General features: G+C 51.4%; 1 protein-coding gene across 5 annotated transcripts in view; it reads left to right on the forward strand.

The window, feature by feature from the left end:
• The window catches only part of ARAP1 (ArfGAP with RhoGAP domain, ankyrin repeat and PH domain 1), a 60,791-nt gene that overhangs the window by 15,375 nt on the left and 31,663 nt on the right, over window positions 1–13,753 (forward strand). For 4 of the 5 annotated variants that reach the window (XM_065943949.1, XM_065943951.1, XM_065943952.1 and 1 more), the window contains exons 2-3: window positions 1,488–1,569; window positions 5,737–6,274. In XM_065943949.1, coding sequence (XP_065800021.1) covers window positions 5,766–6,274 — 509 coding nt within the window. In that variant the 5' untranslated portion in view covers window positions 1,488–1,569; window positions 5,737–5,765. Of the gene's footprint in view, window positions 1–1,487; window positions 1,570–5,736; window positions 6,275–10,420; window positions 10,762–13,753 lie in introns of those variants that run through there. The other variant, XM_065943954.1, reaches the window with a different exon arrangement.

Below are 13,753 nucleotides of genomic sequence, written 5' to 3' on the forward strand. Positions count from 1 at the left end.
TTAGTTCAAATATCCAAAATGTTATAATTTCATTATGTAATAAAAAGTTATTGAGATATTTCATATTCTTATTTTTTTTTACTAAGTCTTCAGAATCCAGTATGTGTTGTATAGAGCACACTTCACTATATGGTCGCATCTGGAGTTTCAGTACCCGTATGTGGCTTCTAGAAGTTATTGTATTGCAGGTCTAGACTATATTTAAATTGCCCCTTCCCAGCTGTGTGACGTTGGGCAAGTTACTGAACCTCTCTGTGCCTCAGTTGCTTCATCTTAAATTGTGACGTATGTACCTCATAGGGTTGCTATGAGAATTAAACAAGTTAATAAAAAGTGCTTTAGGTGTCTGGTGTGTATTGATAGTAAAGACTATTTGCTGCTGCTATTTAGTTGCTCAGTCATGTCCAACTCTTTGCAACTCCATGGACTGTAACCCACCAGGCTCCTCTGTCCATGAGATTATCCAGGCAAGAATACTGGAGAAGGTTGCTGTTTCCTTCTCCAGAGAATCTTCCTGACCCAGGGATCAAACCTGCCTCTCCTGCTTGGCAGGTGGATTCTTTACCACCGAGCCACCTGGGAAACCCAAAGACTACATTGTCTTATTAAATTCTTTTTTTGAAAAAACCATCATTTGAGTAGCACTGCCTTCCCCCCCCCCCACCAACTCTTTATGAAGTACTAATTACTTAAGATTTATTTTAAAATATTCACTTTTAAAACCTGTACCCCCTCAAGTCACCCTGCAGACCAGCGGTTTGCGGTTGACCCTGCGCTAGTGGCAGGAAGCGTGGCTTTGCCCAAGACCTGCCCCTTCCACCCACCCTCCTGAGCAGAGCCCCAGCCTCCTGGCCTTGCTGGTGGTCTGCCCTTGGGGATGGCCACTGCTTTCCCCTGCCTGGAAACACCTTCTTTTGGTCCCCATGCACATTTAGGAGCAGGGCCCCTGGGGTCTTGTGGCCCTGCCTCACCCCTCCAACCCCCCAGCTCCCAGGCTTAGGGAGGGCCTTGTTTCCTTGGATCTCCCCAGGGTCCCCTTCTGTTTCTGGCAGACTCTGCATTGTGGGGGCCCTGCCTTAGTCGTGGAGCTGCATCTACCCCCTCCGCATGTCTTCCTGGGGGCCAGTCCAGCCTCTTGGCCAGGCCACTGGTCCTGGGGGAGGGCCAGAGAACAGGGGGTCCTGGCTCCCCTCTGCCATGGTGTGGTCTCCACCTCCAGGCAGGCCTGTTGGGTCTGCTCCTCACCCCCTTGTTAGTCAGCCCTGCGGGAAGGCCCTCCTCCCTTTAACCATCTCCTGCTTTCTTTCTGCTCCCTGAGCCCTCCCCTCTCTTCCTCGATCCTCTTCCCCTTCTCACTTTCTTACTTCTCTTTCCTTTTCCCCACCTTTCTCCCCACCCCTTCCCCTTTCCTCCTCTTCTTCCTGGCATCCAGCCCCTCACAGTGACCTTGTCTTTTAGACTTTTCACGTTTACCCTTGTCCTTGCAGCTCCCACCTGAGGCCAAGATGAGGAGCCATTCAGAGTAGCTGCCGCCTCTGGGGGACCCCGGCATCCTGGGCAGCCCCACCGGTGAGTCAGGGGGAAGTGGGGAGCTGGGCTGGGTGTTGCAGGCTAAGCCTCCACCGAGGCCTCATGAAGGTGAGACCCAACGTCCTGTTTTCCATTTATTTATGTATTTTTGGCTGCATTGGCTCTTCGTTGCTGTACACGGGCTTTCTCTACTTGTGGAGGGCGGGCACCACTCTCCAGTTGCCTTGCGTGGGCTTCTTGTTGAGGTGGCTTCTCTCTTGTTGCAGAGCACGGGCTCTGCGGTGTGTGGGCTTCAGTAGTTGCAGGCCGTGGGCTCTTGAGCACAGGCTCAGTAGTCGTGCTGCATGGCCTTAGTTGCCCCGTGGCACAGAGGATCTTCCTGGACCAGGGATCAAACTGGTATTGCCTGTGTGGCAAAGCAGAGTCTTAACCATTGGACCACCAAGGAAGCCCCTGTTTTCCATTTTGAGAAACTGAGGATAAGAGGCAGAGAAAGAGGGTGAGGCCAGAGATCTTGCAAAGAGCTTCCCAGGAGGGTTTTGAAGGATGGAGTCAGGTAGGGATCAGTAAGGCAGGTGGGGTGTGTACCTGATTACTTGATTTCCTTCCATGCCTGGTATGTAATGGTCCTATTCTTACTTCCAGATGATCATGTTATTGCCTAAGTTGTAATTTATTGGAAAATGATATAAAATTAAAAAGATAAAGAGGATACAGTGAAAGGTAACCCTCCCTTTCTTGTCTTCCCAGCTGGGAGTCTCCTCCGCAACAGCAGTGTCTTGTATAGACATCTGAGTGTTTTGTGTATATGTGTGTGTATATGTATATGTATATATTTTTGTTTTCTTTAACCTAGATTTTTACATAATAAAACACTGTTCTGCACTTGCTTTTCCATCCAACAATAGATCTTTAATATTAATGAATATGAACTTTATTTTTTTGGCCATACCTTGTTTTGTGGCCGTGCCTCGTGGCATAGGGGAACCTTAGTTCCTTGACCAGGGATTGAACTTGCATCCCTTGCATTGAAAGCACAGAGTCTTAACCACTGGACTGCCAGGGAATTCCCTGAATATGAACTTCAGAATCTGCCTGTGGGTAATTTTAATTGGGATTGTGTTAGCTTTAGCTTAAGCTAGGAAGAACTGCTGTCTTTATAATGTTGAGGGCCCCTTATCAAAGAACATCAAATGTATTTCTGTATGTTTGTGTCTTCCTTTGGGACCCTCAGGAGCCTTTTAGAAAAATTCACATAGTTTAAAATTTGGGTAATAGAAAAAGATATAAACTGAAAAGTTTACTTCTACTTGGAGCTGGGTTTCCAGGGAAGCTGATTGGGCCCAGGGAGGGCCCGGGCAGTGTGTGCATGTGGTCATGTGTTTTTTGGTAAATTTTTAGCAAACCCTCCCATCCCCCTCAGCCCTCAGCATTCCTCCCTAGAGGCAACCAGCATCTCCTGTCTCCTCTGTATCATTTCAGAGATCTGCATTTAGCCGTGGACACACACTAATCTACCCTTTCCTTTTGGTTTTATTATTGTGTTTTTTTATGAAAGGCAACATGTTCTGTATGGTGTTTTGAACCTTTCTTTAGTCAGTTGATACATATCGGAGGTCATCTCATCAGCGTGTAGAGTTCCCTCCTTTATGGAGTTTCCTCATTTTTCTTTAGTCATTTAGTAACTCCTTTAGGAGGTCACCCACCCCACACTAATATGTAAGGCTGTAGTTTAGTTAACCATTCTTCAGTCTTTGGGTATTTTGATTACTTGAAAGCTTTTGTCCTTGTACACAGTGCGGTAGCCGGTACCCTATGTGCGTCCTTTTGGATGTGCACCAGGGAGACTGCACGGGCGGCTGGGTCAGAAGGCCCAGAGCACTGAGGCTTTCCCAGCTCTGGTGGCATTGCCCTTCGCAGAGGCACTGCCCTATCCTGGGAGGAGAATGCCTCACCTTGTCACCGCTCAGCATAAGGAGGTTAAGTTCCATTTCCTGTGTTTAGAACCATTTATACTTTTCTTTCTGTCAGTTCATCTCCTTTGCGCGTTTATCTGTCAGGTTATTGCTCTGTTTCTTATTTCTAGGTGTTTTTAACTGTCTAGGAAAATTAGCCTACGCTTGGGGTAGGAGTGATACCCCCAGTTTGTCATTTATCCCTTGGCCTTGTTTATGGTGTCTTTTTTTTTTTTTTAATTGTGCAGGAATGTTTTATTTGTCTACAGTTGAATATTTTAGTCTTTTCTTTATTCTTCTGGAGTTGTGTCATTTCCAAAAGGCCTTTGCCTCTCAGACAAAAATTTTTCATATCCTTTCATCATTTATTGTAACTTATCCTGTTGTAAGTCATGGGGGTCCAGCCTTGTAGCTCGCTATGCAGTTGTACTAACAATTCAATAATCCATCTTTTCCCTGCAGTTTGAGATGTTACTTTTGTTGTATTACTAAGTTCTTAAATGTATTTGGGTCTTTTTCTTAAATTTTATTTTTACTAATTATTTATTTGACTGCCTAAGGGATCTTTAGTTGTGGTATCTAGGATCTAGTTCCCTGACCAGGCATTGAACCACACCCCCTGCTTTGGAAGGTGAACTCTTAACCCCCTGGACCACCAGGGATGTCCCTAACCTGTGCTGTTTTAATTATTAATTAATTTATATGTTTTAATATGGGATGAGGCTGATTCTCACGCTACCCTTCCTTTATCCACTCCTTCACTTCCAGAATTTTCCTGCTCTTCCTGCTTGTTTTTCCCCATGAACTTTCAAATCAGCTTGTCTAGCCACTACCACCCATCCCTCCAAAAAGTTCTGTGTGTATGTTTAGTAGGATAGTACGTATTTATAAATTAACTTAGGGTTAATATCTGTATGATGCTCTCTATCCAGGAACATAATGTCTTTCCGTCTATCCAGAATTTCTTTTTGCCCCTTAATATCAGTCCACATTTCTCTCCCTATAGATTCTATGCGTTTCTTATTAAGTTTATTCTTGGTGGCTTTTATTTTGTGATGCTGTTGTAAATGAGGTCTTTCATCCTGGTTTCTACTTTGTTATTGCTTATCAATATTGATTCTATTAATTTTGAACCTAGCTATCTTACTAAATTCTTTTGCTGTTTATAATACTTTCTCAGCTGAACTTCTTGGGTTTTCCATTTCAGAACTCATATTATATTTAAGTAATGGATTAAGTCTTCTTTCCCAGTTTTTATACCAATGATGTATTTTTGTTGAACTTTTAGAGTAGTATGAATAAGAATAATGATGGAAGTTTTCCTCTTGTTTTTCTGTTAAGCAAAGTGCTGGTTTTTATTTTAAGAAGGTGTCAGTTTGTTTCTGTTTTACTAAAATTTTTGTTTAAGTGTACTGGATATTGAGTTTTATCATATGCCTCTTTAGTAACTGTGGAGATGAGCCGTTACGTGTTTTCTTTTGATCTGTTATTCACTGCTTGGCATCATCTGTTCCTTGACTCTTGCCAGGTCAGGAGTTCTTGAGTATCAATAGGGGTCCTCAGTCCCCACTGCCCAGTACAAGGCTGTTTTGAAAGAACAAATGAATGAATGGCTTATCCTATCCATTCCCACCTTTCCCTTCTCAGCGGTGGGAAGGGGTTACTCACCCACAGGCCCAGGACATCAGACTGTTTGGTGCTGTGTTGATGCACCTCCTGGAGTAATCTGCTTCCTCCAGGAGCATGGAGGTGGGGGTAAGGCTCACCCCACAGACTGGGCCTATAAAGGGACCAGCAGTGGTATCCCTCGCTCCCACCTCTACTTGCTAATATCCCTGGGGCCTGGGTCTCTGCTGAAAACTGCTGCCTGAGAAGGAATTGTGTCCTTGCCTGGGTCTTGCAGAGCCTGGGAGGGGCATGGGTGCAGACACAGCCACAGCAGTGGCCAAGGCCGTGGATGGGGGTTAAGACAGCACCAACTCTGAAGGTCCTGGAGGACTTCTTGGAGGAGCTGGATGCTAGCAGGCCACAGAGGTGGGGCAGGGGAGGAGGTGGCAGGATTCAGGCAGTAGAAGAAGCCTGTGTATTAAGAGACCAGGCAGTACCTCGCCTTGCCTGGCACACGGGATGCAGGGGAGAAAGCTCAAACACAGAGCTTACCCCATGGCATGGAAAAGCCACAGAGAATTGTTGATTGGAGACCTGTACCTGGACAGCCTGCCTCTGACCTGTGCCCGTGTGTCTGTTCCAGGTCTGGACAGAGCCCTGCTGGCAGGAACCATGGCAGAGGCCGGGGATGGGGCCCTCTCAGTGGCCGAGTGGCTGCGAGCCCTGCACCTGGAGCAGTACACGAGGCTCTTCGAGCAGCACGGCCTGGTGTGGGCCACAGACTGCCAAGGCCTCAGCGACGCTCGCCTGGTGGACATGGGCATGGTGCTCCCCGGCCACCGCCGCCGCATCCTGGCCGGCCTGCTCCGTGCCCGCACACCCCCAGCCCCTGCACCCCGCCTGGCCCCACGGCCGGTGCCCATGAAGCGTCATGTCTTCCGCTCACCACCCACACCCACCACTCCTCCAGAGCCACTGCCCGCGGCTGGAGAGGACGAGGGGCTGCCCACCGCCCCACCCATCCCGCCCCGGAAGAGCTGCCTTCCGCCCACCTGCTTCTCCGCCCCGCCCACAGCGGCCCCGGACCCTGCAGTGCCCCCGCTGCCCGCCAAGCGGCATTTGACAGAGCTCAGCCTTCCGCCCGTGCCCCCCCGCACCGGGCCCCCCCGCCCACTGGCGAGGTGAGTGGGTGTGTGCAGGGTGGGAGGAACATGGGCAGAGGATCTAGAGGGTTAGTATGGGGGGAGGGTTGTGGCCTTTGACACAGGGGTAAGAAAGGCACCTTGGTGGCGGGAACAGCATGTGCAAAGCTCAGAGGTGGGAAGTGCAGTCCTCGGGTGCTCTGAGCAGACAATGCAGTGTGAGCGAGGGTGAGGCTTGTGGATGGTGCTGGTGGGACATGCCGTGAAGGCCAGGTGGGGTTCCGGGAGACTTTTCAGCAGAGGAACCAATTGACAACTGAGTACGAAAGAATGACCCTGACTGCTGGTAACGTTGATGGAGGAGGAGGCTGGGAGACCAGTGAGAGGGCCCAGGGCCACCTGTGAGGCCCCCACTCAGGCTGCGTGCATGAGAATGGAGAGGAGTGGGCAGATTGGCGTGAGACCTTGGCCCCAGAGTGGACATGAGCAGAGAGGGCACGAGGAGGCACATGGCATCCAGGTTTCCATCTTGATGGTGCCGTCCTTGATCTGTGATCTGAGCACAGAGGGAGTTTGGGTTCATTTTGGGGCCTGGCGAGTATGAGATACTGGGAGACCGGCACGTATATCTGAAGTTGGGAGGTAGCATGTGGAGGAAATGGGGAGTGTGGAAAGAAGAACTTGTCCTGGAGATCTCAGCAACTGCCCAGGGCCTGGTGCTGGGGCTCCTGTCTTCCCCTTTCACATGGCTTCTGCCAAATGTCAGTTCTCAGGCCACATCCTACTCACCCCCCCTCTTCCCCAGAACCATTTTCTCCCCTCCTAGCTCCTCTTACTCCTGTTTCCTTTCTTTCTTTTTCAGTATGTTTTTCTGGGGGGATGGGGGGCACCGCTCCATGTGGCATGTGAGATCTTAGTTCCCTGACCAGGGATTGAACCCACACTTCCTGCATTGGGAGCATGGAGTCTAAATCACTGGGCCACCAGGGAAGTCCCCTCCTTGTTTTCCTGAGTTTCCGCCTACTTCTGTGGACATTGTATTTAACCTCCTTTACAAATACACTCCCTTCCTGCCACTTTCTGGGTGCCCAGCTTGGGGGAGATCCTCAGGTGTGACTGTGTATGTAATGAAGGGTATTGAGTAATGAAGGGTAAATGGGGCTTTATTGCAGCACGTGGGCCAAGTCAGCCTAATCTGGGAAGGCTTCTTGGAGGAAGAAGGGATGTGCAGAGAGAGATCCCCTGGTCTCTGTTATTGTTGGGCACTGTGCTGGGTGCTTTACTTACATAACCTCGTTCGATCCCTGCTCAGGTCCTCTGGGGCATTTGTGTCCTATTAGAAACTAAGGCTTAAAGAAGAGAGGGGAGCACTGGCTGGATCCATGCCAAGTACATGCCCAGGGAGCCCCTGTGGGGAGAACCTGGGAGGTTTTCCTCCTTAGAGAGGGGCATTAAAGGGCCTTCTGAGGCCAAATCAGGGCTGTGGTGTTTTGAGATTTGATTGGTAAGAGCACAAAAAGAGTTTATTGTGCCTTTCATAGGTTCACACACTGGGAGCAGCAATGGGATTGATTCCCTAGGAGCCTGGCTTAGAGACCAGATTGGAGTTTCCTGGTGCCACTGCACCCTCTAGTGGCCACCCTCCTGCATGCAGGAGTAATTTTTATTTCCTTCAACTCCATCATTAGAATGGGGTGTGTGTGCATGTGTGTGCATGCACATCTGTCTCTGAGGGTTGGGAGTAGGTGAACAAGGGCAGGAGGTAGGGCCCTGTCCATAGAACGTTCGTGAAGGCTGAGGAGGCAAAAACCCTAGCCAAGAAGTATACGCCTGGGTTCCTGCTTAGAAGGCAAGCTACCTGAGCAGGTCCAGCTGGCTGCGTGATTCTGAGTAGGAAAAGCTGCTCCTCTGGGCCTGTTTCCCCATCAGGTATCCTTGGCTCTCCATGGCCCTCCTGAATTCAGGAGACTTTGTGGGTAGAGCAAGGGTCCTGTGTTGCCCTAGGGTGCCAGGCCCCACTCTCATCCTCATTCTGAACTTAGCCAACCTCTGGGGCAAGCCAGATTCCTATGATCAGGAATCTGGCCCCTTGTAGCCAGAGAACCCAAAATTTATTCCAGGCTGAGAGACTTCGTAGGCAATTATTCCTTGCAATGTGGGGTTATTCCTTGCAGCAGAGTGGCAGGTGAGCTGCCAAGTCTGGCTTCTGTATCCTGGGGTCTTTGACACTTGGAATTGTGGACATCTGTAGTCCTAGCCTCCTGGGCTCCCAGGGTGTACAAAGTCTTTACAGTCCAGAGATAGAAGAACTCTTAAGGGCAGAGAGAGCCTCACGTTTGGGTAACAGGTAAAGGCTGGGCAGGTTTTGGACCCTGACTGGCTTCCCTGTCCCCTCACAACCTCTTTCTATGACCCCAGGCTCTGTGGTACACAGTGGAAGACTGCCCAGCCTGGCTGGCTCCTGCCTCCGTTGCAGGAGTCCCCACTTCCCCATCTGGCCTTCCTGTCCTCACTTGTACCCTCTAGTGACGTTGATCTTACTCTCTCAAACTTAGGGCCTCTTACACCAGATCATGTGGTGACTGAGAGAACGTTTTTCCTTGGCTCTGGTCCATCACTGGGCTACCCAGTGGAATTTGGGATTGACTACTGTGTGTGCATGTGTGTACTTAGGAGGGAGTAACTCCACGTGAGGGCATGGCTAGCCAGTTTGTCTGTGTGCACCTATAGGTGTTCATCTATAAGGGTAGTAGCATGTCTGTGTATTTCTGCATCCGCACATGTTGTAAGGGAGGCAATGTATAATAATTATACGTATACACAGGTGGGGATTTATACGATTTCAGTGGTTACGTGCTGTAGCGTGTGTACAAATTTATCAAGGCCCGTGTGCACATGCACATGTGCCCAAGTGTTCTGTACCGTGGGGGCCCCAAGAGCATGAGTGTATTGTGAGTGCGTGTGTTGTGGGTGGTGAGTTGCTTTTTGTGTTCAGTCAGGTGTGAGCCAGCGTGTGTTTGCATGTGCTGCCAAGAGGCCGAGCCCCCTAGAATGCCAGCTCCATTCGGGCTCAGATCCTTGTCAGTTTTGTTCACTGCCACGTCCCCAGCATTTGAAACAGTGCCAGGTGCCTGACAGGTACTCAGAAAGTGTTTGTTGTGTGAGTAAACAGGTGAGACCTGCGTGAGCTTCTGTACCACCAGGCGCTGGGCGTGTGTGCTGCCCACGCTGACTCAGCACCCTGTGAGTGCCCTAGGCACACACTGGACCCTGGACAGTAGGTTATGGGAAACCCCAAAGCCCTTCCCACTACCTGACCTCTGTCACCCCAGGCATCTTGGAAAGGGAGAGATCTTTAGGGAAGGCACACAGAAAATGAGCAAGGATGAGGTCTCTTCCCCTCTGCCCCAGCTGGGTCAGGACTCTCAGAAGCAGGTTCACTATTTGCCTGGCCTAGGAGGACCCTATTTGACCCCCAAAGGGTCTGTACCCCCACCATCACTTAAGCCTGTAATAGATAACTAACTGACAAGTCCAGAGACACTGAGAAACTTGTTCAAAGTCACACAACCCAGCATAGGGGAAGGCAGTGTTCAAACCCTGCCTATTGGCCTGGGACTGTCTACTCAGCTTCAGGTGTCATAGATGTGAACCCTCTGAGCCCGCTTCCCTGAGCGTGGCAGAGAGGTCATTTCTGACCCAGGGTCACTCTGCAGAGCCTCCCCTAGCCTGCTCTGGGCCTCCGTGTCCTACTCCGATACCTGGATGTCTGGAGAAACCTGGAGAAGAGGGAGGATTTGCCCAGAGTGGGCAGCAGCCAGCTGGAGTCACATCGCAAGGCCTCCCACCTGTGCCCTCGACCCTCTGCAGTCCAGCCAATCCCTGGGCTTCCTGAACACTGATCATTTGTTGCTAGGGCAGAACTTGTTCTCTTCAGAGAGCCTCTTTCCTAACTTCTCTGGGCCTTCTTGTGTGAGTGGGGAGGGGCCAGCCAGAGTGTCCACTCTGGAAGGCCCTGCTCGATGTCACTGGGGTGGTTTGTCCACCCGCTTCAGCTTTGGGAGGGGGGAGCCAGCCTGGGGGTGGAGAGGAAGTGTCTGCCCCAGGGGATTCTGGGTGACTTTTCTCTGTCTCAGTCGTGTTTTCAGGAAGTGTGTGCGTTGGCCAGGGCTGCAGGGGGCGGGGGGAGGCGGAGAGCAGGAAGCTAGAGGAGACCAAAGCTGGCTTCAGACACAGACACACACGTACACATACACACACTCACTCTTCCAGACAGGCTCACAGTTACACAGAGAAACACACACTCAGACAAGTGATCACAAACACTCCGACACAAATCGCGGGAGTGCAGAGCCATACCTGGAGCCAGACGTGGTCTCAGGCACACCCAGGGAGCGGGGCCGGACTGTCTGCGAGGCCAGCCTGGGTCGGACACAGGCTGAACAGTCAGGTACACGGCGCACACTGGGCCCAGCAGGCCAGAACCACGGGAGCTCTTGGGCCCCGGATCCAGAGGGCGTCTGAGGGTGAGCAAGGGGCCGCTGTGGGCTGGGGTGTCGGCTGAGGGAAGGGGGCCGTCTCCTCCTACGGGCCTGGTAGGGCAGGAATCCCAGTCTGTCTGTCTATCTCGCCTCTCCACAGGTTAGGTTTTCTGTGCTGCTCTCCTCCCCCTCCCTTTTTTACTCTCAGACTTCCCTCTCTTCTTTCACTTTCTGTACATTTTCTGTTTTTCTCCTGCCCTTTCCTTTTCTCCCCTCTCTCTTCCCCACTTCTGCCCTGGGCTTTCCACATCTCCATCTCACCCTAAACATCTCTCCTGGGTTTGTTGGGAGCTCCCGGGGCCTGTCTCCTGGGCTGTACGGACTGCTCCTCTTTGGGGTCTCTTGCCCTAAAGAGATCTGGTGCTGATCTCACTTCTGGCTCTCTGCACCCCCTGAGGATTCCCTTCAGAGGCTTAGGTGACTTATCTCAGGGTCAAGTTCAAGGGTGCTGTAGCTCTGGCAGCTCGCCTACCCAAGCCCTCTTGCCCTACCCCCATCCAGGCGATAGGGAGACCTGCCAAGGGCTGACCCTTAGTTGGTGTCTTCCTACCCCTTCTTCCTGGTGGTATGGTGGGTGTGCCTTTGTTATTGGGGGAATCCCCCCAATTGCTGTGACCCCTAATGAACTCAGTAACCCTGTACTTGGGCCACTGGGGACATAGAGATTCCTCTAAGCAGATTCTGTCTGTGTGCCTGGCCCACCCCTGCACCCTTGGCTTATCTTTCCATAGGGCCCAGCAAACACCTGCACCTTCTCCTCTGGCCAGGCCAGCCCAGGGATGGGGGAGAGGGGCTAGTACAGTCGTGCGCTCCCTGAGGGGTGAACTTCCTCCCCCCACTGCCTTCACAAGCCAGCACTGGGTCAAGCCTAGGAGGCATGAAGAGCTGCCATGGGAGACCTGGGCCTCAGCCCTTTGCTACCCACAACAGCAGGGCACCCAACTGTGAGCTTGGAGGAGGGAACAGTTGGGTGGACTTCCTGAAGGAGGAGGCGTGTCCTGAGCACAGGAGAGTTGATGATCTGGTCATCATGAGGATTAAATGGAAAAAAAAAAAAAAAAAAGACTCAGAACGCCTTAGCCAGTGGTACTTATATTGTTCCAAGGGGATGTGCAAAGAGCTGGGTGAAACCTTGGTTTTGAAGGTGGGTGCCAGGTCAGTCGGGCACTGTGGAGGAATGGAGAGCTGCTGACCTCCAGTATTCAGTACGTGAGTTGGGTGGTGGTCATTCATTCACTGAAAACGCAGTCACCAAAGCCACCTCTGGGTGGGATGATGCTGTGGCATGGGAAGGGATTGACTTGAGAGGACTGACAGCTTATGCAGAAGCTGAGAGGCGTCCCACAGACATCGCGTCTAAGGAGTGAGACCCTGGGAGGGCTTTCTCTGCTGTGGTTTAGGCAGAAGTAAATAGAACAGAACCCGGAAAGTGCTAGAAGAGCTGAGCCTTGGGCCTCATGATGGAGAAGGAAGGACAAGGGCAGCTGTGGAGGAAGAAAAAGGCATAAGGATAAGGCCTGGGCCCTGAGGAGGACGAGGAAGTGGGCAGTTGGGAAAGTCTGCCCCCGTGGGTAGAGGAGGTCAGGAGAGGAGGCTGACGTGTCCAAACCGTAATCTGACCCCACCTCTTGGCCTTGCTGGTGAAAGTCCAGGGGCTGGTTTGGGCTGGGTCCCTCCAAGCCCTGTGTGACCCTTTAGGGGGAAGGTCCTTACTCAGGACGGGTTGTAGACCTGGGTCCTTGGTCCTCTGAGGTGAGTACAGCAAAGCAGACAATGACAGATACAACTATACTGAGTGCTCAGAAGTCTGAAGGCTAGAGAAGCCTCAAGGAGACCCCAACCCAGCCAGGGATATGAAAGGAGGCACAAAGTGGAGGGAAAGGATGTATGACTTGCACCTTTGGAAGGAAGAGTAGGAGGTGGCCGGGCAGGGAGCTGTGTTCCTGGTGGAAAGAACAGCATGGGCAAAAGCCTGAGAGTCTGCATTTATGGAAAGCAGCTCAACTCAGGATGGCTGGAGTGAGTGGGGGATCAGTTCCAGGCCAGCCTGAAATATTCAGACTGCCCCGTCCTGCATCTCGGCCCATCTGCCTGTGGGGTGACTGAGAGCCAGGGGCCCCCCTGGAGGAGGGGCCATGAAGCAAGTTCCTGGTTTAGCCTGTGGGGCCTGGACCTCCTGCAGGGTGGCCCTGTGGCCTCACTCGGCCAGGGTGAGAAAGTTGTGTTGATGACTTGTGACTATGGCTCTCTACTGGTTATCAGCAAGCTCGGAAGTAGATCAGAGGGGAACCTGAGGCTTAGAGGTGAAGTGACATGCTTTGTGACGACACAGACCGATGAGTGGTTCAGCTGGTTTGGAGGCCCAGGGCTGCCTGGCTGCCAAGCTCTGTCTCTTACCTACAGTGACCACGTGTCTCATTTCGTCCAGGATAGGCCCACTTGCACCTGTGGCCTGACATAGTTGTTAATAGTGATTCTTTTGGGACTTCCTGGTGGCCCAATGGGTAAGATTCTGCACTTGTCCACAATGCAGGAGGCACGGGTTCGATCCCTGGTCAGGGAACTAAGATTACCACATGCTGCAAAAAAAAAAAAAAAAAGATGCCTCTTTTAACTCTTGGAAATGTTACCATTTATATGATTAATTACATGGTCACCCTGTCCCTCTGTTCTTACCCATTTTGGCTTGGGACCCTCACATGTCCCCTAACCCATAGATACATAAGATTGGCTGTGTGTATTTGCTGTAACCCAGTAAAACAAACCTTCTTAGGCTAAGGGCCCAGACTGGGGTGGTCCCTGCCCTAGGGTGCCCAGCCTTGCTCTGGGCATAATGTGGAGAGCAGATGGGTCCATATGCCACTTGGATAGAGAAGAAAGGGGCTGAAGGAGCAGAGGGGCCAGGAATGAGGGGCAGGCTGAGAGCAGCTCTGTGTGGGCATCTCGAAGGCTGCCCTGAGGTGGCCTATTGAGCCGT

Source organism: Muntiacus reevesi, chromosome 9 (assembly GCF_963930625.1).
Source record: "Muntiacus reevesi chromosome 9, mMunRee1.1, whole genome shotgun sequence".
Lineage (NCBI taxonomy): Eukaryota > Metazoa > Chordata > Mammalia > Artiodactyla > Cervidae > Muntiacus > Muntiacus reevesi.